At 38.9% G+C, this 23644-nt stretch overlaps 1 protein-coding gene across 4 annotated transcripts in view; it reads right to left on the reverse strand.

Annotated features, from left to right (window-relative positions):
* Positions 1–1635: 1635 nt before the first annotated feature.
* The window catches only part of nlrx1 (NLR family member X1), a 41162-nt gene continuing 19153 nt past the window's right edge, over positions 1636–23644 (reverse strand). For 3 of the 4 annotated variants that reach the window (XM_057839592.1, XM_057839595.1, XM_057839594.1), the window contains 6 exons: positions 20512–20695; positions 19972–20067; positions 15895–15981; positions 12829–13080; positions 12536–12746; positions 1636–8201 (listed from right to left, as the gene is read on the reverse strand). In XM_057839592.1, coding sequence (XP_057695575.1) covers positions 8052–8201; positions 12536–12746; positions 12829–13080; positions 15895–15981; positions 19972–20067; positions 20512–20695 — 980 coding nt within the window. In that variant the 3' untranslated portion in view covers positions 1636–8051. Of the gene's footprint in view, positions 8202–12302; positions 12433–12535; positions 12747–12828; positions 13081–15894; positions 15982–19971; positions 20068–20511; positions 20696–23644 lie in introns of those variants that run through there. The other variant, XM_057839593.1, reaches the window with a different exon arrangement.

Below are 23644 nucleotides of genomic sequence, written 5' to 3' on the forward strand. Positions count from 1 at the left end.
CTTCGTAAATTCCTCCTATTATGGCGTGTTTTTCTGCTCGTTAACATTAATAATCAAAATGGTGAAGTCGTGTGTGGCGGTCGGTTGCAAAAACAGAGAAGATAGACGGAGAGACTTGAATTTTTACCGTATTCCGAGAAGGCCGAAGAGGAGACCGAGATTGATTGCTGCAATTCGACGAGAAAACTGGGCTCCAAACGACTACCACAGATTATGTAGTAGTCATTTAATATCTGGTAAGATGCATTTAATATATATTTAGAGGGTTTTGGGCTGACAACCACAATTAAGATCATTGCTAGGCTAATCGCCGACAACATACACTCAGACGTTGTGAATGAACTACCTGAAAATATATAATTATAAGAGGATAATCAGACAGTTGTCATACAATTAATTTACAATTTCACTATTGAGGTCAAAAGCCAAAAAATAAATTCAACTAGGGACAATTTGGAGTAGTGCTATCGCACTTCATACGTATTATATATGTATATAGTGAGAGTGCTATTGCTAAACCATATAAACATTAAAAGCCCTAGCTCCATTGACAAATGATATGAAATACATTAGAATTGACAGTGGATGTTAGCAAGAACAAAAGATTTTGAATTGAAAATTTCGTAACTCACCTTCCAAGCACAAAATTCCTGCCGAATTTTCGTGTACGAGGACCTGTTTCACCCAACCAGCAACGTAGCATTTATAAGCCTCCAAGCTCTTAAAGTTTTTCAAACTTTCGTGAGAATAGGCTGATTTTGTGTGGACAAGATAGTTGTAAATATCAGGATATCAGATGTCAGGCGAAGCCAGCGGGTCGAAAAACATCGATTTAGGCATCAAATACGGATCTGGCGAATGGATAAACTGAAGCTTTTCCACGTAACGCCTTTTATGCAACGGATCCAATGAGTTTACAGCGTCAGATAACACCGGGGCTTCCATGAATTGCTCTATAACTTGCTCGACGAATTGAAGACAATGAGAATAGGTCTAAAAAAGAGGTACAATATGGCGGCCGGAAACAGAGACACGTCCATTTTGTGACGTAGGTGAGTAGGGTCTATATTAATAGGCCCGATAATATATAATGTTATATATATACTGTAATACTGTAATTCCTGTAATTCCTATTATTGGACCGATAATTATCGTGCACCTGTAATAATTACCTTGAATCCTCGAACAAATCACTCCTGAGATAGTTCTTCCTGTTTGTATGCAGTACAGCTTTCGTACTTTTTCAACCTAAATCCGGCGTTGGATCGTTGCATGTGTTACTGCGACCGACTGCGAATAACTTAAGTGGAGTGTGGGATGGCCCCCCACTTGAAGGCGTGGCGCAGTGTATGTCCAAAGTGACCCGTGAAAATAATTATGAAGTCTATGGCTGACTATAAAAAATAATGTGCAATGGTCTTCAAGAGTACTAAAAGACAAAGGCAAAACTGCCAAAGTCCAGTCCCCGAGAGCCCCTATCCAGCTTGTTTTCCATGTCTTCCTCCTTTAACACAACTGAATAAAATGATCAGCAAGCTCTGCAGGAACCCTATAACGATCCTGATTATTTATTTCAGGTGTGTTGGAGTAGAGAGACATGGAAAGCGAGCTGGATAGGGGCTCTCGAGGACCGGACTTGGGAACCCCTGCTTCATATGATGGATTTGAACAGTGATGTTTAGAATGATTTATTGACATAAAGTACTACAGTGGTACCTGGACATACGATCCTTTCGACATCCGACCTAAAATTAAACTCGTCATTCGTCTCGACATATGACGACATGCTCGAAATACGACTATTTACAACAGCGTAGCAATTTCATTGTCATTTCATCATTCCCGCAAGACGGCAGCACGGCGGATTTTCTTGTGAGAGAAAAAAACATGGGTCCAAAGAAGGCTGCTACAGGTGGTAAAAAAAAAGGTGACACTTACCATTGAAAGTAAGATGGAAATGATGGAATATGTCTACAGTCTCAGCGGTCCTCCCCCTACCTCTGACTGCCTGTCTTTATAAGTTAAGGTGACAATTATTATTATTGTAAAATCGGCAAGGAAGTCGGCATCTTCGTCAGGTTTTTAATTATTTATTTCAGTACTTGTGCACAACAAGGCTACTGAAAGTAAAAACTCTTCCGCATTTCTCTCACTTTCTCGTCATTCACGGAGTGTTCAGGAACCGCATGCAAAACAGAACCACCACATTAGTACCCATTTCGATAGATTATTATTATTATTACGTTTTGTATTTAGAATTTACTGTATTGGCCCGAATATAAGACGGTGTTTTTTTTGCATTGAAATTAGATTGAAAAAGAGGGGGTCGAGGTCTAGACGTTATACCCATTCACGACGCTAGATGACGCCAGATATCATTGAAGCAATGTTCTGGTATGACAGATCTCAGCTACTCTCCCCATTCACGACGCTAGATGACGCCAGATATCATTGAAGCAATGTTCTGTCATGGCAGATCTCAGCTACTAGTTTAACCAGTTTGCATTATTTTATTGCAATGTTTTTCCTCATTCAGATTTGTTTCGAGACTAGTTACAATTAGACTTCACTTTGATGGTTAATGCAGTTATTGCAGTTTTGTTATTTTATCACAATAGATGGGTTTATTTACAATTCAAAAACAGGAAGCCATTCATTTACGAATGTGATTGCACTTTCGTTTACATATTTAAATGTTCAGATATTAAGATTTGAATGAGGCAAAATAACATGCTTTTTCTCTCAAATATATTGTTATAATCATTTGTTTCAGATGAACTGTAATTATTTTCTGTATAAAAATTAATTTGATGTTCAAAAAGTCTTTTTTCAAACTTGAGTCTTAAAAAAGAGGGGGTCGTCTTATAATCAGCGCCGTCTTATGTTTGGGCCAATACAGTATTAGTTTTGCTATGTGTAATTGCTATTTGTAATTGTACCTTCAGTATTTATTAAGGATTTAGCGTAGGTTTTTGGGCTGGGGAATGAATTAATCTAAACCATAGACTTCACCGTCAGTTGACTAGACAGCTCCTACAGACATTGCGCCAAGCCTTACAGTAGGGGGCCGGGCCAGGCAGAGTGGTGTGCAGCTTTCACTGCTATAAACTCAAACACACGCTGCGTTCAAACGCCGGATTTAGGTTAAAAAGGGGCGAAAGTATTACGGCATACAAGCGGGCAGGAGTGTCTCAAGAGTGATTTGGTCGAGGATTCAAGGTAATTATAATATAAGATAGCACCATGCATACACTTTGAAACGTGAAAAAAATGAATGGGAAAAAATTTGCCTAACTTTAGCTTGAAATATTTAATAATAATAATAATAATAATAATAATAATAATACATTTTATTTCTAGAGCGCTTTTCAAACCACACAAAGACGCTTCACAAGAGACATGGACTCACAGTACGATAAAAAGGTATTGAAAGGATAAAAGCACAATAAAAAGAAATAGAAATATAACAGATAGGGATTATGGTGGGTAAGAAAGAGTGAACAGGTGTGTTTTCAGTCTGGATTTGAAAAGTGATAGGGTAGATATGCTGCGAAGATCAGGGGGTAGGGAGTTCCAGAGCTGGGGGGCACACTGACTAAAAGCTCTGGAACCAAAGCTGAGACGGACACGGGGGACGGAGAGGGGAAGAATAGTGGTAGGGCGAAGTGAACGGGTTGGATTGTTTAAACTGAGTATATCGCAAAGGTAGGGAGGGGCCAGGCCACGGAGTGTTTTGAAGGTGATGATTAGGATCTTGTAATTGATTCTTTGTTTGACGGAAAGCCAGTGAAGTTGACGGAGGATGGGGGTGATGTGGTGTGTTGCGGGGGTTCGAGTGATTAGGCGTGCTGCTGAGTTCTGGAGGAGCTGCAGTTTCTGGAGGGACTTGTTAGGGAGACCGAAGAGCATTGAGCTGCAATAATCGAGACGGGAGGTTATTAGATTACAGACCAGGGTGGAAGCGGTATGGCGGGTGAGAGAAGGGAGGAGGCGAGAAATGTTGCAAAGGTGGAAATAGGCTGATCAGGTGATGCTGTTAATATGTGACCGGAAGGAGAGTGTGCTGTCGAGGATGACACCCAGACTCTTAACCTGAGACAAAGGAGAGATTGGTAAATTGTTGATGGTAATAAAGAACTTATGGACATTAGAGAGCATTGCGGTGGTTCCAACTAGGAGGACTTCTGTTTTGGAGCTGTTGAGTAGGAGGAAGTTAGAGGAGAACCAGGAGTTAATGTCATCCAAGCAGAGGGTGAGGGAGGAAGGTGGGAGGGAGGCAGTTGGTTTTGAGGAGATGTAGAGCTGGGTGTCATCCGCGTAACAGTGGAAGTGAATGTTGTGTTTGCGGAAGATGGAAACGAGGGAGAGAATGTAAATGATAAAGAGGAGCGGCCCCAGGACAGAGCCCTGGGGCACGCCAGCAGAGACAGGGAGGGAATTGGATTTATGGGGGCCGAATTTGACGAATTGTGTGTGGTTGGACAGGTAGGAAGTGAACCAGGAAAGGGGAATGTGAGTGATACCAATGGAGGAGAGTCGGTCGAGAAGGATTGTGTGGGAAATGGTGTCGAAGGCGGCAGTGAGATCGAGGAGGACGAGAATTGATAATAAACCGGAGTCGGATGCTATGAGAAGGTCGTTTGTAAATCTGAGTAAGGCTGTTTCGGTGCTAGAGGAGGGGGCGGAAACTGGATTGAAAGTGCTCGTAGATGTCATTGGTATTTAGGTGGTTATGGAGCTGGGATGCAACGGTTTTTTTCAAGAATTTTGGAAATGAAAGGTAGATTGGAGATGGAGCGGAGGTTATTGAAAGTGAGTATAATATAAAGTGAGTTGAGAACTGTACATTTCCTTGTGTATTGATAGTCCAGTTTTCTTGTACAGACGTTCGAGCTGACCGTTTCGTGACTTAAGGAGGCAGAGAGCAGGGGTGAACCAGGGCGCGGATTGGGTGAGGGAAACAGAATGGGTTTTTAGGGGGGCATGGTAGTTTAGGAGTGAGTGGAGATGGGAATTGTAATGGGACACTAAATCGGCAGGTGAACTGGTCGGGGTTGTGGGAGGAAGGTTGTCAATGTCACAAGAAAGTGCTTGGGTGTTAATGCTCTTGCAAAACAAAATTGATCTGGTGAGGATAATCTTTGAAAAGGGGATCTTGAGAGTAAAAGTAAGTAGGGAGTGGTGAGAGTATAGTAATGGATGGGGCCTGCAATCAGAAGGGGTGGAGCCAGAGCAGCAAACCAAGTCCAAAATATGTCCTTTGTTGTGAGTGGGAAAGTTGATGCATTGTGTTAAACCGAGGCTATCAAGGCAGGAAATGAAATCTTTTGTGAAGGGATTATTTTGATTGTCAAGATGAATGTTGAAGTCGCCAAGGATAATAATAGTTTAACAGAGGGAAGAAAGAGGGAAGAAAGATGGATGATTTGTATAAAATGAATGATAACCACCCATTTTTTTGCTTTTAACCAAGAATCTAGACTGTTTTACGTTCATATCTATAGAGATTCTGGATTTGCGCATTTATTTATAAGAACATTCAACATAAAAAGCTCTATGTTTTGACATGGCCGCCATGTTATATCCATACACAGTAGTGTAACTTTACATTCAAATGATCAGATAATTTTCGGCCAACTGCCCCTTCTTTGGCAAAAATTAGTAATTTAGACATTTCTGCGTCCATACGAAAAAAATCCGGCTTTTATGTGGTTTATTTTACGTAGCATTTCCTTAAATATTAAGTTTCTGAGGTGAAAATTAAGCGATTTATTAGCTGTTGAAACCTTGCAGTAAATCAACAAAACCTAAGTCGCTATTTCGGGCAAAAACTTGTATGTTAAATATTGCTATTGATCCTGAAAATAGAGGTGATTATCTTTGCATTTGGTGATTTCTGTGCATCTGGCGTAAATTTGAGAATTGTATAGCTATTTTAAGTTTTGTTATATTTATATTAAAAAATAATTTATCGGGATTTTATTAGGGAACGACTTTGAATTTTTTTTATGTTGCTGCCCATGGAGACTCATGAATGCCTAAGGGAGGTGCCTGTTTGGGTTTTAGGTCGCTAGCGGATTTGGTTTTAAAAATCTTTGAATTTGGGTTAGGGTTTAGGTCTAGAACCCGTGTCCCATCAACTGATAGTGAAGTCTATGTCTAAACTTTTTAAAATGCTTTAATAAAGTGCAATTGAACTCAGTTTTGCTCATGCTGCCTTAAAAAAAAAAAAAAAAAAAAAAAACACTAGCGCGCATGCTAGCGTGCATGCTAGCATATGTTTTTCATGCACCCAATAGAAGAAGTCGGACATCCGGGCATTAATGACATCACCAGCCACAACAAAGCGTCGCCATATCGAAAACGGGGCAAAAGACGAATCACAAGCAATTGCTCTGTAGTGTATTGTAAAACAAACGTGTTGAACTTTTGTCTTATTTGCGGTCTTTTTTCCGTCGGAATGACTAAAAGTTGCTGAGTGGCGGGTTGTCACACAAGGAAGAGTTCGGAGCCGCATTTTAAGGTTCTTCATTATTCCTCATGAGAAGAAAATAAACAAATGGCTGAAAGCAATTAATCGAGGAACAGTAAAAGAAGACTGTTCCGTGTACTATTCTCGCCTGTGGGAACCTAAATCCAAGCACATTTACGTTTGCAGCTGACATTTTATTACTGGTGAGTAAACCTTAATTTTTTTTTTTTTTCTTTTTTTTTTTTTCCCCCAATTAGCTGCTAGGATTTAATAGACTAGGCAGTAGTTATTATTACTGGAACCGACAACTCGCAAAGCGTTTTTTCTTATGCAGTGAACTGCTATGATCGGTCAATCGGTATATTATTGGCTTGGTGGGAATTGGTTATTTTGCCGTGACGTGTTCACGGCTAAATAACGCTTGGAGGTGAACTACCAGTTACGGCAGAAATAATCACTCCGTATATCCTACCAGTTTTCTTAGTTTCACAAAGTACATATTCCACGTAATTGATGAAGGTCAACTTACTGGGTGACTTTATGAGGTAGTTGTAGATGTTTCCGAACTCCACTGCAGGCCATTCCTTTGTTTATCGAGCTATCAGCTGCGACTATGTATGGGCAGATTTGCAAGCCAATAAACGCTAATTTTAAGTTGTATCGCTTCCTCGCGTTTGTCGGCAGTGACTCGTGATAATAAAAAGTCATGTTTAAGACGTTTTTATGAAAAAAAAAGACGCAAAACACAGCTGAGATATATGAATGTCAGACAACGTTTGTCTACGGCTGTTAAGCTGTGCAGGCCCCCTTTACAAAATGGCGACACGTTGCTAAGCGAGGTGACGTCATCGTGACATCACGCCGACTTCCTCCATAATGCGGTGCGCCTTTTGTGTGTGTGTTAAATACAAAAATATCATCCGAAAATGAGCTTGCACCTTTTAATACAGTACGCCTTATTGTCATGAAAATACGGTTTATAACTTTTGCTTCCAACAAGAGACATAGCTTCATTACACATTAACCCCAATGTGTATTTTCACTTTCAAATGCTTTGTTTTGGCATCCAGGAAGTTGTAGATTATGTGTAAACAGTAGCTTCACTTCAGCAGTGAATGACACCGGTGATCAAATTGCAGTTCAGGGATGAAAATTAGCTCACTCACAAAATGGTGAGAGTTAAACATCCCTTTGCCAATATGTTAACAGAGTAATTAACACTACAACACGTCATTCCAGACGACATACTGTGGAAACATTTTTTGCCATGTGGGCAAATGTGTCACTTCCTCACACTGCATGAGCAACACATTTGCACCAACCCGCTTTAAAATAGATACATAATTAGACATATTACAGCTCCATTTTGTAAATATTTCAAGGCTTTGTACATAAGGCATGTTATACCTATTTTCTGCTATACGCAGTAAAAAAATCTTGAAGTGACATTTGCACACCGTCAGCTAAATCCTAATGACATGCACACACATCGATCTGGAGGACCACACTATCTGTAATGATAATTACAGTCAAAGTGCATCATGAATTCTAAAATATAGTATTATCTAGTTGATTCCAGTTACTTGTTGACCGATGCAGAAGGCGGCGGCGTGTCTTTCTCCAGCATCCGTAGTGTTTGACGCACGCCTTTCTCCACCCTTCGGAAGTGAAGTTTTTTCAAGAGACTCTGCTGCTGTTGACGTCCCCACTCCAAATCCCTGAGGAACACCTGAACAGGATTAAACTGTATGACTGCCAAAGATCAGTAAAATCACATCACTTTATCAGCGGTGTTCTTTTCAATTAACGGTGACAAAATTATTTCAGTGACGCTCCTTTCTGTGATTAAAAAAGGACTAAAACCTGCACCCCTGCAATTCTGTCAGATAATGCTAAATTTCTCCCAGAAAATGATTGCAATTACAAATGCTTTGTTAGTAATATCTTCATTTATTTTGCTTGCCATGAAAAAACACAAAAGAGAATTGGAAAAAAATTAAATCATTATCATTTTCCCAAAAAATCCAAAAATGGCCCGGACAAAAGTATTGACACCTTTTGAAAAATCATGTGATGCTCCTCTAATTTGTGTAATTAACAGCACCTGATACTTACCTGTGGCACATAACAGGTGGTGGCAATAACTAAATCACACTTGAAGCCAGTTAAAATGGATTCAAGTTTACTCAACCTCTGTCCTGTGTCCTTGTGTGTACCACATTGAGCATGGAGAAAAGAAAGAAAACCAAAGAACTGTCTGAGGACTTCAGAAGCAAAATTGTGAGGAAGCATGGGCAATCTCAAGGCTGCAAGTCCATCTCTAAAGACCTGAATGTTCCTTTGTCTACCGTGTGCAGTGTCATCTATAAGTGTAAAGCCCATGGCACTGTGGCTAACCTCCCTAGATGTGGACGGAAAGGAAAAATTGACGAGAGATTTCCACGAAAGATTGTGCGGATGGTGAATAAAGAACCTTGACTAACATCCAAACAAGTTCATGTTGTCCTGCAGTCCGAGGGTACAACAGTGTCAACCCATACTATCCATCGTCGTCTGAATTAAAAGGGACCCTATACCTAGAAAGACCCAACTTTTGACCCAGAGACATACAAAAGCCAGGTTGGAGTTTGCTAAAACTTACCTGAGAAAGCCAAAAATGTTTTGGAAGAATGTTCTCTGGTCAAATAACACAAAAGCAGAGTTTTTGGGGAAAAGGCATTAAAGTTTACATGTCAAAAAAACGAGGACTTAAAAAAAAAAAAAAGAAGTCAAACATGACGGAGGTTCCCTGATGTTTTGGCGTTGCGTCGCTACCTCTGGCACTGGACTGCTTGACCGTGTGCATGGCATTATGAAGTCCTAAGACTACCAATCTTCAAGCAGGACAATGACCCAAAACACACTTCAAAAAGCACTAGAAAATGGTTCGAGAAAAAGCACTGGAGACTTCTTAAGTGGCCAGCAATGAGTCCAGACTTGAGTCCCATAGAACTCCTGTGGAGAGATCTGAAAATGGCAGTTTGGAGAAGGCAAAGGCACCCTTTAGATCTCAGAGATCTGGAGTAGTTGGCCAAAGAAGAATGGTCTACAATTCCAGCAGAGCATGGTAAGAAACTCATTGATGGATACCGGAACCGGTTGTTCGCAGTTGTTTGGTCTAAAGGTTGTGCTACCAAGTATTAGGCTGAGGGTGCCGATACTTTTGTCCGGCCGATTTTTGGAGTTTTGTGTAAAATGATAATGATTGAATTTTTTCCCCCCATTCTCTTTTGTGTTTTTTTTTTATTGCAAGCAAAATCAATGAAGATATTACTACCACAGCATTTGTAATTGCAATCATTTTCTGGTAGAAACTGAGCATTATCTGATAGAATTGATGAGATGCCAATACTTTTGGCTAGCAGTGTAGGGCAGGGCGATATGGCATTGAGTCTGGCATCTGTTTTTACATTGCAAATACTGACACAACAAGTTTGAGTTCAAGTCCAGGGTTTTAGGAAAGTTTCAGAAATTATTGATACAGGAAAATTACACCTACAACAGGAAATGTGTTACCTCTTTGACTGCATTATTCATCTTATTGTTATCTGAAGACGAGGAAAACTGAAAAAGGTAATACTTGTTTTATTTAGAAATACATTACCTTTACCTGTTTGTGTTTTAACATTTTCATAATAGGTAGATCCATTTGTCTTAAGAGTCTAAAAAGTAGGTTACGAGCTAAACAAGGGTACAAAAGATTCTTAAAGGGATCCTCGACCTTAAATAAACGTAGACTCTAATAAACCACAATTGTTCTCTTGTTAAAATATGTTGTTAGAAACACAAAATGTTAAATCAATGGCAATATTTTATAATATTTAGTACATATTTTGACCAATAGTTGGCGCAATGTTTTGCGGGCTCGGTGTGATAACGTAAATGGGATTTTTCCAAATGTGTAACGTGTACATCAATTGCATATTGCTGCCTAAACTCGCGAAGTAAAATGCCACGATGTGCTGCTTTTGGAGGCAATTTCCAGTTAAATGGAAACAAGGGGAGTGACATGAGTCTCCACAGATTTCCTGTTGACAAGAAGAGGTGCCGGCAGACTGGCAAAACTTCCCAAGGACTCAAGGCTTTGTTCTAGCCATTTTTCTCCTACGGCGTTTGAGGCTTTTAGTCGACGACAACTTATGAAAGAGCTCACCTGAGCGGCTGGATATAAGCACAGACTAAAACCAAATGCTGTTCCAACTATTTTCTTGCCTGGTATACCAGACTCACCTCTGTTCCAGCGATTGAGTCTGGCGACCTTCCGGCGGATCAAATTCCGAGGGCGGAGCAAGCCACAGCAAACAGACAGCGGAGTGGACCAATCAGCGTCGGGCAGACGTGACGTTGTTAAAGCGACAAGTAATTAGCGTGAGCTGAGAATGGAGACGTTTATTCAACATGGCTAGCGCGAGCCATGTTGACTGTTGTCAGTGACTTGTGTCGATGTGTTTTTGGTCATTTAAAACTGGTTTTTACCGTGGATTGGAACATATTCTCGGCTCTCCCGTTCGCCATCTGTGTTGTTGTAGAGACGACTTTCGTCGCGCAAGAGTGACGTTACTCGTTAAGAACACGTCACGCAAATAAACAAATCTGATTGGACGGTTGATTTTGTACTTGTTCGAGAGGTCGTTAATGGGCTGGGTCCCAGACCATTTCTCACAGTGTTTGAAAAATAAAGGGAGAATAGTCTGGCGGTGCCAGGCAAACTATTTTCCATCACAAGAAGCTTCAACGTGCTTGGATATCAAGTGAAATGTGCGCAATAAAGCGCCAAAGACAAGACACTCTGGCTGCTCTCTTAAAGCTCTTAAGCAGCCAAGCCGCTCCTGTCGCTACAGCGGTAGGCGAACCTTCTGGCGTACCGCTAATCGCAGAGGAAGCTAACAATTCACTTCTACTGTCAGTTCATCAGGCAGTAAGCGTGTCTGTTCAGTATTCACCTAATATGAGTGATGCTGCTACTCAAACTGATCCAAACACTTCCGATGCAATGGTACAGTGGCCAGCTGATGCGCACAGAGCACTTAATATGGACCACCCTACTTAGCTCAACGTGAGTTGGATGTACAAGACATGGAAGACACTAGATCCAGATGACGAATTTAATGAGGACAGCCACGACTCGACTCCAATCCTGACTATCACATGTGTGCATTCATAGTTTTATTACCTTCAGTGAGAGTTTATAATCTCAATAGTCATGAAAATAAAAATGCACGAATGACAAGGTGTGTTCAAACTTTTGGTTTGTATTGTATGTAAAGCACACGACAGCTGTGCTAACAATCGACATATTTATACTGGGTTAAGTTTGACCACACAATAGCTTACCTTAATGATCTGCTAACAAAAAACAGTTCTCAACAGCATACACTCTCTCGCTCCGTCGTCATTGAGATGCACTTGCCGCGAAGTACATCACCAGTTTTGCCCAACTCTTGTCTTATCAGGTATTTCCTGCTTTGCATTTTGCCTTTGCTGCTCGTCTTGTGAACGACCGACCGTGCTGTCCTGCTCTTCACTTTTCCCATCTGGTTCAAATTGGAAGGGCACAACCGACGAAATGTCGGGGTAGCTAACGAGTGACACGCTGGAAGTTTGGCAACGGGCCTGGTGGCGTCACTGCACTGTGACGTCAACAAGAATGACGACCTATCAATTAAAATAATTTCACAAGTTTTATTAAAACGAAAACATTAAGAGGGGTTTTGATAGCAAATTACTATAACTCATACTAACATTTATCTTTTAAGAATGACTTATCTTAAAGATCGAGGATCCCTTTAAGTCTAATGACAACCTGATGTACTGTACTGACCGGAACACTGTAAAAACTGACACTGCGCTCTGCTTCATCCAGTTATGGATATTTTTGTCAGTGCGTTTTTTTTAGGTGAGAGCGTGTGTTGGGTAGAAAACTGGGAAAGGAAAACATCATCATTCGACCAAGGGGAATTTTAGCAGCAAAGTCGTATATTAGAATGAAAGAGCATACTGAACAGTACGTTAGTAAGAGATTACCTTAAGCTGCTGTTTTAAACGCTCTCTGTCCCAAGATGAGACATTCTCACGAATGACACTGAGAATAGGGTGCCAATCCTCTGAGAGATCAGAACCCTCCGTGACGGAAGCGAGGACTCTGACGCGCCGCCCGCTGCCGCCGTGGCTCTTGGGAATGCCTCGGACGTAGAGGGACTGCTTGCCCACATCGCTCAGAGGGTTCAGGTACAAACTAAGCAAACAGATAAGTTGGGAGTTTTAACAACATCAAAAAGCAGTCACTTGAAAAACACCGGAGACAGAAAGTCTCTTACTGAACAGTGTCAATGCTGGGATGTTCCCTGCAAGCATCCACAAGTGCCAGAGCAGCATTGTCTCCAATATTATTGTAGGCAACGTTGAGCTCCTGTAGGCCAGTATGCTGCTGAAGTCTCTCAGCCAGCTCGAGGGCCCCTTGGTCCTCCAAGCCGGTGTGCATCAGGGACAGATGCCTCAAGGACTGGTTCTCCGGAAGGGCCTCCAGGAGAAGGCAGGCTCCGGAGTCTAGTATTCGGTTGTCACAAAGTCTGTACGTGAGACATTTCTGGTATTTAATCACATTCACAGTGACATATTAAGATACTTATGTCATAGTGACAGACTATGACCCCTGTATATCTCATACGTAAGCAGTTTGAGACGTTAGTCGGATCTAAATTATGTACCATGAAAATAATCACCGATATAGCACAGGATCCAACATGATCAGATGCTCAATTTAGTAGCCTTTGTTTAACTAGTTTATCCATTATTACAATATGTGTCCTCATTAAAGATTTTTAGTAGTAATTCCTCATTGGCATTATATAAGACTCTGAAATAACAAGCTGAGGTCTGAGACACGCTATTGAGAAACTGTTTTAAATTGTGACCAACAAAAATCATAATACGACTATATTACAGACTAGAATTGAGTTTTGCAAATGACACTAGATTGTCGTGTCTTAATCTGTCAGCAAGGGGCGCTGGTGTGTTGTAATGCATGATAGAACTAATAGATAGAATTTTTAATTTTACTACCATTAGTGATCGACTTGTGGTAATAAAAATTATCAATAATAATGACAAGTATTCTATATATAAAAGTAGTATAAATAGACCGCTATATTAAAGCCTATTTCAGAAAATTGAACATGCTGAAAAATGCAAGCATGCCAACTCAACAGTGCTAAATTATGGAGTCACAGGAGTGCCAAAATTAAAAATAAATAAATAAATGAATGAATATATAAATATAAAGAGAAATAAATATATAAATACATGAATAGTGGAGTTGCAGGAGTGCCAAAATTAAAAATAAATAAATAAATAAATATAAAGAGAAATAAATATATAAATAAATAAATGAATAGGTAAATAAATGAACGGATAAATAAATATGAAGAGAAATTAATATACAAATAAATAAAAATATAACGGTATACTTTGTCATTGACATTTACCTTTGGTCATTAACAACCACAAACGGAAAAAACAATGACAATTGCATTTTTTTGCCTTTGCCTTTTCTGTTTGGCTTTTACATTGTCATTTGTCGCCTTTCCTCTTCAGGAATGTAAATGGCAACTGCACAGGGAATCGGTCTGTCAAATCAAATGACGTTGGGCGGGGCTTTCCAACCAGGAATAGTAATCGATAATTGATTATTCCTAGTTTACCTGAAGGAAAGTGACGTCGGTTATCGAGTTGCACGTGCGGTTTTTATGGATAGGATAGACTGGATAGATATGGATATAGATAGACTTTTTACGCGATGTATTCAACGATAGAAATACATTTTTCTAGACCGGTAAAAAAATATATTATAAAATATATTATTCGACACACATGCCAGACCATTCAAAGAATAATCATTTTCTATGTCCGAATCTTCACGTTTATAATCATGACGACATTGGAGGAAGTGGCGTAGTGCAGTCACACAAAACAGCCGCGGTCGCGCTTGGGTAGCCGTACGGCGAATGTGCGGAAAGTTAAACCAGGAATAATCAGCTATCGACTACTATTCCTGGTTGGAAAGCCCCTCCCAACGTCATTTGATTGACGGACCGTTTCTCTGTGCATTTGCTATTTACATTCCCGAACAGGAAAGGCGATCGACAAATGTCAATGACAATGTGAAAGCCAAACAGAAAAGGCAAAGGCAAAAAATACAATTGTCATTGTTTTTTCCGTTTGTGGTGTTCAATGACAGAAAATAAAAGTCAATGAACAATATTGTCATTGTTTTTTCCGTTTGTGGTTTTTAATGACCAAAAGTAAATGTCAATGACAAAGTAAACCGTTATATTTTTTATTTATTTATATATTTTTTTCTCTTTATATTTATTTATTCGTTCATTTATTTACCAATTCATTTATTTATATATTCTCTTTATATTTATTTATTTATTCATTCATTTATTTATTTATTTTTAATTTTGCCACTCCTGTAACTCCATACTAAATAAGACCATGAAATCTTTACATAAACTCATTTGTAGTAACCACTATTACCATCTTAACCCTGAGCTTTAAAAAGTTCACCTTGATGCGTGAATCTCTCTTCCCTACCCTAACTTTTCCCACCAAAATGAATTGTCACAAGTCTTGAGTACATTTGCTTCTTTGAATTGAAAACAATATTTTGTTTAAAAAAAAATACATGCAATATTTGGGATTATCTATAAATGTCGACCGATATATCGACTTTTTCCAACGGCCAATTAACAAAAGCCGATAAAAAAGGATTTTGATCAGGCATCTGTGTGGGCAACTGTGGCTGCCGCTAACTGATGGTAGGACCCCGAAAGGACCCCGCACCAGCTTGAAACAATAATACCTGACTGCAGCCAAGAGCCAAGCGACCGCCGCTATAAACTACTCCCACATAATGCTACGGTAGTAGCGTCTGATGCCTCTCCTAGATATCATATGTACACAGAACTACATGCGAAATGACAGACTCGGCGGCATTAGTAAATAGCCGCCATCTTAAAGCAGTAGACTTCTCAGGAAGGCTCTGTTGAAGCGAACCTAAGGTGAGTAACTTTTTATCTAAAATACTTCCAAATGGGCAAAATTTTCACTTGAATCCACCTTTAAATGATGAAACAAAATCAGTTTTGTATATTGTCAGTTGGCTGAATTTTTTTTTCGAAATCAGAATCGGCATCTTAAAATCCTCTTTTGGTCGACCTCTATCTATCCCTCAAGTTCCATCCAATCCATTACAAAATTGATATAAAAATAATTTTTAAAAAATCTAATAGTACATTTGTTCCATGATTGATTGATTAATTAATTAAAGGAACTGACACATTAACTCGGTAAAGAAAGGAGTTGTGAAAGAGTTGTCTTACTGTAGTACACTAACACAACTTTTGGAGTCTTTTAGTAGATCTCTCAGGAGGATGCAGGAATCAGGACCGAGGCTATTAAACTGCAGGCTGAGGAAAATAGAGACAGGCAAAAGCAAAAATCACAACACACACATGCTGACCAGCAGAGGTGGAAAGACTAGCCAAACATTTTTTACAAGGAAGAGCAGCGTTACTTCAAATAATTTTACTCAAGTACAAAACAGTAAAAAAGTGTACAGTGAAAATAATAATCAAGTAATTGCTTACAATGTGTGTTTTTTTTTAATACGAGTATTTTTTCCCCTTCAGAACAAAGTCATCTACAGTATACTGTGGTATGAAAAAGTATCTAAATCTTTTGGAATTTCTCACATTTCTGCATAAAATCACCATCAAATGTGATCTGATCGTTGTCAAAATCACACAGATAAAAAAACAAACTGCTTTAACTAAAACCACCTAAACATTTACAGGTTTTCATATTTTAATGAGGATAGTATGCAAACAATGACAGAAGGGGGAAAAATATCAAAGTGAACCCTCTGCCTAAGGAGTCAAAGAGAAATTGAAACCAATTTTTACCAAGCAATTTTAAGTCAGCTGTGTCCCCAATCACTGATGAGTGGTTTAAAGCTGCCCTGCCCACTATAAAACACACCTAGTAAGAATTGTCTTGATGAGAAGCATTGTTCCCTCAATCCATTGCATCTCTACAAACTGGAACTCCTTCTGCTAATACCCATCATCAGTCCTGGTGCATCTATAGCTTGTCCGTCCTGGGAGTGGATCTCTCCTGCCTGTGGTTCTCCCCAAGATTTCTCTTTTCCCACTGGATTTTTGGAGTTTTTCTTGCCGCCATGGAGGGTCTAAGGATAGGGGATGCCCAGGACATGAACCATCTCATTCATCTACTGTATCTGACTGTATCAAATTGACTCTGTAAAGCCCTCTGAGACAACCTTGTTGTGATATAGGACCATACAAATAAAATTGAATTGAATTGTTTGATGTGCATCATGGCTTGGTCAAAAGAGCTGTCTGAAGAACTGCAACCAAGGATTGTTGATTTGTATAAAGCTGGGAAAGGGTACAAAACCATCTCTAAAATTCATGATGTTCATCAATCGAAGGTCAGAGAAGTTGTCTACAAATGGAGCGAGTTTGGCACTATTGCTTCTCTCCCAAGAAGTGGCTGTCCACCAAAGATGACGCCAAGAGTTCAGCGCAGAATACTCAGAGGTAAAAAAGAACTCTTGCGTGTCTGTTTAAGACATACAGAAATCACTAGCACAGTCCAATATCTGTGAACATATCAACTACTAGTATATGTAAAACTTTGGCCAAGAATCGTGTTCATGGGAGGAATCCACAGAGGAAGCCAGTACCGTCTAAAAAAAAATATATATTGTTGCTCGTTTAATGTTCAAAAAGGCACATGGACACTCCACAGAAGTCTTGGCAAAATATTTTTGTGGACTGATGTCACCAAAGATTAATTTTTTGGGAGTAACACACAATGTCATGTGTGGAGGAAAAATGGAACAGCTCACCAATATCAACACCTCATTCCCACCGCGAAACATGGTGGAGAGAGCATCATGATTTGGGGCTCTTTTGCTGCCTCAGGGCCTGGACAACTTGCAATCATTACTAGAAGAATGAATTCAAAAGTTTATCAAGATGTTTTTCAGGAAAACCTGAGGCCGTCTGTCAGGCAGTTAAAGCTGAAAAGAGGATGGATGCTTCAACAAGACAATGATCCAGAACACAGAAGTAAATCAACTTCAGAATGGTTTCGGAAGAACAAAATACACGTTTTGGAGTGGCCAGACTTGAACCCAATTGAGATGCTGTAGCATGACCTCAAGATAGCGATTCATGTCAGACATCCCAGGAATCTAACTGAACTACAGCAGTTTTGTAGAGAAAAATGGGCCAAGATTAGTGCTGATCAATGTGCCAGACTGATCTGCAGCTACAGGAAGCATCTGGTTGAAGTTATTGCCGCCGAAGGGGGAGCCACAAAATAATAAACGTAGGGCTGCAGCTATCGATTATTTTAGCAGTCGATTAATCGATGAACTATTTAGTTCGAATAATCGAGTAATTGGATAAGGAACATAAAAAAATAAAATACCTGAGCTGAGCCTCAAACGGTATAAAATAAATAAATAAATGAGGATCTATGTACAACAGAAGAACAATAGGCTATCATGCATAGCAAAAGTCAGTTAGCTTAAATGCTATAAAATGCCAACTTTTTTTTTTTTTTTTACAATGCTCTTAACAAATGATCCAGACACATATCGCCACAAAAAACGGCTAAATATACCTAAAAAAATTAATTACAAATGCATTTAACAAACATTTAACTTAGGTTGGTCTTAACAGGGAGCGGCTGGATTCAGCCATGTGAAATGAGGCAGACTAGAGGGCAGTGTATCCACCTAAATGAATAAAGCTAAATGCAAACACTTTCAAAACAAACCATTATGACGCCACTTTAATTAAACAAATACTCGAAGCAGCAAAATTTAATTCAAATCTTTTTTTTCCTAATCGAATACGCGAGTCAATTGATAAATCGTTGCAGCACTAATTAAATGTAATGGTTTACATATGTTTCCACCTTCTGTCATTGTTTGCATAGTATCCTCATTAAAATATGAAAACCTATAAATGTTTGGGTGGTTTTGGTTAAAGCAGTTTTTTTTCCATCTGTGTGATTTTGACAAAGATCAGATCACATTTGATGATTTTATGTAGAAATCTGAGAAATTTCAAAAGGTTCAAATTCTTTTTCATACCACTGTATATGAACTGTGATTATTATACTGCGCTATAAGCTGCAGTCCATGAATACACAAAAATAATCAAATTCTGACGAGAAAAATCTACAGAAATGTAACATGACCAGTCCAAAGAGCATGAGTGCCGTCTAGTGGAGAATGCTTATTCCCTAGCATGAAATTAAAATGATTACATCTCTGGTTTTCTGTTGTCTTTTGGTGCCATATAAGAACTGGGAGGGGTTGAAATCCGTGCTTTGGATTTAATGTTAACTTAATGTGAAATAATTTCTTTTTTACCGCGCTTTACAGAGGCCACGCGACTGAACAGGCCGGTGTCGTCATAATACTTCCGACTGCAAGCTTGCGTGTGACCATGTAATTGTTACGTCTGATTAGTATAATAGTGCGATCGGACTATTGTGAAGATGCCTCATTGGTGAAACTGGTCAAATCTAGTATGTAGACTCAATAGGAAAACTGCAACAACTAGTGTCGGCCAAATTAGAGTAAGAGTGGCGTCTCTTCCTCAACAATCTTCAAGTAAAAGGAAAAAGAATGGCGTGGTAAAAATACTCTTAGAAATACATTTTTCTCAAAAGGTTACTCAAGTAAATGTAACTCGCGACTATTCACCTCTGCTGACCGGTTTGAATTATCACAAATTAAGTAGTAACCCAGATAAAGTGCATGTTTTGTAATATTTTTAAAAATATGGATTGTCTTGTTACATGATAGTTTGGGTAAAGGACTAACTCAAATTGTCACTATAAACATTCTTTCCAAATTTACAGTTTTTGTAAATTTTAAATGGAAAGACAACACCAAGCATACAGTAATCGACCTTAATGTTAAAGATGCTTTTTGTAATAGAAGAAATGTTGTTTCAACACAAAAAATAACTGCTGATTCTGTGAAATCATTTATACCCACATGCATTCACACTGATAGACTCAAGGGCAGGTGAATGTAATATTGGGCATTAATGGCGTCATGAGAAAGAGCAAAAAAGTCTTGGATACACGAGTTTGATTGGCTGAAATAGTGCTGGCATTGATAAAATGTCACATAATGCACATAATAAAGGTGTGGTCTTTCCATTTAAAGCTAGGTAATGAAGTGTTTTTAAAGGGCATTTATTATCTGGGTCACTGAAACGAACATGCATCCATTAATTTTGGTTCATCTGGGTTATGCACTCATTAAAGTGGAGAAAAATTCTCAGTCCCCAAAATCAATCAAGACCTTCACTGCAAACAACGGGAAAATAGAAATGCCTTTGTCTCACTTGAGGTTGCGAGTGTGTCTGAAGGCAGGCGACAACATCTGAAGCATGTCTCGAGTAAGAAGACATGAGGAAAGGTCCAACTCTTCCAATTGGTAACTACGAGACACAAATGGTCTGTCTTTAAAACTTCTCATTCAATGACAGTCTGTCTTACAAGCCCTACTCAGATCATTAAAAAAAATAAAATACAAAAGTTTTCCTTTAGACTGTTCCACATGATCAAACAATGTACAGTATACTACCGTTCAAAAGATGGGGTCTAAGCGACCCCAAACTTTTGAACTATAGTGTACATAATGAAAAATCCCATATGATACACTATGGTTCAAAAGTTGGGGTTCGCTTAGCGGGATCCCATTTATGCTCATTGCACCCTGTCGCTGTTCACATTTGTTCCGCCATTGATGTTGGCAATAACTATGAACGGACTTACAATTTGAATCTAAAGACACATCTATTGTAGTTTGTAAACTGCATGGCGAATTTAAACAAAAACAAAGAAAAAGTGGAAAATAATTTAAAATACGACCTCTGCCTTACCTTGGAGGAGCGCATGAAAGCACAGAACTCAACACAAAGCATTTGAGGGCAGTCATGCGTATATTGTGGAGGCGGATGGTTCTGATTGAGGCAAGAACCTCCGCAGTTAGGCGAGGATTTTGAAACTCGTACAGAAGAACTAACAGATCCATTAACTCCTCTGGTGGCTGTGGCTTGTTGATTTCTAACAGAAAAAAAATGTAAAAATACAATTAATTAATCCTTTAAACCTTATCATTGTTATAGATTGATTCTAAATCATTTTCACATGTATTGTTATGTACGGTATGTAAGAATCAAAGAGAACGGAAAAATAGATGAGTTGGATCAAATATTAGAACAGTGTTTAGAAATTTTTACATCAAATATTAATTGAAATCTATTAATCTTATGAATATTTAGTATTTCTTGGCTGTTGTATGAGCTGATTGTGGTTTTAAAATTGTCATACAACATTTTCCTTAGAGTAAGAGTATTTTGCTATCACTGCTCATCTCTAGACAGAATACCAAATTTTGTACTTTTTGAAGTTATTTGAGAAAACTTATGAGGTGGGTGAAAAACCCATTAAGGGTTGTGGGGGAAAAAAATTAATCTAAGAACTCGATTATGTTGAGGATAAAAATATGTCAACATACAATCTATGTCGGTGGCATTTCCCATTTTACATACAGGGAGGAGCAGAAGTATTTGCACCCCTTGTGATTTTGCAAGTTTACCCTCTTAGAAATAGGCAGAGGTATAAAATTTCAATCATAGATGAATTTCCACTTATAGAGATATAATCTAAAAAAAAAAAAAAAAAAATCCAGAACTCACATTGTATGATTTTTCAATAATTTGTAATTTACTGGGGTTCATAAGTATTTGTACCTCTGAGAATCAGCAATAATTATGACCCTCAGAGTTTTCAGTCCACGTAAAAAAAAAAAAGTCCACCTTTACACCATCAGTAACCACCCACCCATCAACCATTTGATCTCAATGTTGTCACCTGTGCACCCCACAGTCAGTCATAATCCAACTGCTACCATGGGCAAGACCAGAGTGCTTTTCAAAAGACACCAGAGAAAAAAATGTTAGCAATTGTTAGAAAATTGAATGAAATGGCTGAATATGACTGATAATCTACCTCGGAGTAGGGCTCCATGTAAAATCTCACCTCGTGCGGCATCACTCATGATGAAAAAAGTGAGGGCTCGGCCTAGAACTACACTGCAGGAGCTGATCAATTACCTGAAGAGAGCTGGCTGCACAGTATCAAAGGATACTGTCAGTAGAACACTACGTTGCAATGGTTTGAAATCACACATACTTAAAAGGTTCCCCTGTTGAGGCCACTACATGTAAAGGCCTGTCTGAAGTTTGATACAGAAGGGACATAGGAGAAAGTCACGTGATCAGATGAGACCGAAGTAAAAAGTTTTTGGTGCAAACTTTACTCGTTGTGTGTGGAGGAAAACGAAGGATCAGTACAATCCCAACAACACCATCCCCACTGTGAAGTATGGGGGTGGAAACCTCATGCTTTGGGGCTGCTTTTCGGCAAAGGGAACAGGACGACTGTACTGTATAAAGCAGAGGATGGATGGTGAAATGTATCGTCAGATTTTGAGCCACAACCTCCTTCCCTCAGTCAGAGAATTGAAGATAAGTCGTGGCTGGATCTTCCAACATGACAATGATCCGAAGCACACAGCCAAGATGACCAAGGAAATCATTGAATTGAGCTGAAACTTCATGTCTCTCAATAACAGCCCCAGTGACAGATCTGGAGAAGATTTGTGTGGAAAAATGGGCCAAAATCCCTGTTTCCATATGTGAACTGACCTTTATAATTGCAAAAAATTTCTTCTGCACTAAATATGACTACTGACTTTCTCAGGGGTACAAGTACTTATGAACCCCAGTAAATTAAAATAATTTTTAAAAATCATACAATGTGAGTTCGGGATTTTTTTTTAGATTATGTCTGTATAAGTGGAAATGCATCTATGATTGAAATTTTAGACCTCAATCTATTTTCTAAGAGGGTGAACTTGCAAAACCACAAGGGGTGCAAATACTTCTGCTCCTCACTGTATTTCTACAATACATAAAACTCCATTGTCTTGTGTCAGTCTCCTGATGACTGTACCCTCTATTGGTACCCTCTATTAATAAAAGATGGTACCACTTGGCCAGTTCATAATTCTAAATAAAAATCTATAGGGGTGTAACAGTACACAAAAATCTCGGTTCGGTACATACCTCATTGTTGAAGTCACGGTTCTGTTCATTTTCGGTACAGTTAGAAAACAAGATGCAAAATATAAATGTGCTACTTGTTCATTACACACTTTTGTACTTTCAACAATAGGAACATTAGCCTATACAAAGCTAGAATTCTGCTCAAAAAGTAGCGGTATTTAAAGATAATAATCCAACAACAATTTGCCTTTCAGACCCTGCGTATTGGTCAGATTTCTTTCTGAAAGAAAGAAGAAAAAAGAAGTCCTGTGCTAAAGAGAAAATCAATCACAATGACAAAGATTTTAACATCTATTTTACAAATGAAATGCCTCAATGAATCATTTTCTTTCTTATGAACGGTTTTCAAAAGCTTTATTGGTGGATTTTCTCAAGTTAAAGCGCCACACAGAAATTAAAAAATTTCATTGTGTAAGCAGGATCTGTGTATTATTATTATTTAATTACAGGTGTTTTAGCTCATTTCAATTAATTTAAATGGGCTATTATATATTTTATTATGTGTTTATATTTTACAAATGTGATGTAGTATTCATTTATATTGTATATTTTATGTTGTATAATTTTAGTTCCTATGTAAATATTAGTTCCGACTTGTTTTGTTGTGGTAGGAGGGTTTTCTATTGAACACAGGGCCGTGTGGGTTATTATTATAGCAGAGAAGACAGCAGTAAATCAACAAAGTCAATTCAACTGTGCCCCGATCTACCACTCAAGAGATCTGATGGACTCAAAAAGTGGGTTACGATTGCATATTAGTTTGAAAATCGACCGGATCCACTGTATTTTTACACGAATGACTTCCGGTCTGCCAGATCCTAGCCAGTAGTATTGACGCAGGAGGGCCGCGTCTCGCGTCAAATAATGAACTCTGACGTTCTTT

This window comes from Corythoichthys intestinalis, chromosome 6 (genome assembly GCF_030265065.1).
Source record: "Corythoichthys intestinalis isolate RoL2023-P3 chromosome 6, ASM3026506v1, whole genome shotgun sequence".
Lineage (NCBI taxonomy): Eukaryota > Metazoa > Chordata > Actinopteri > Syngnathiformes > Syngnathidae > Corythoichthys > Corythoichthys intestinalis.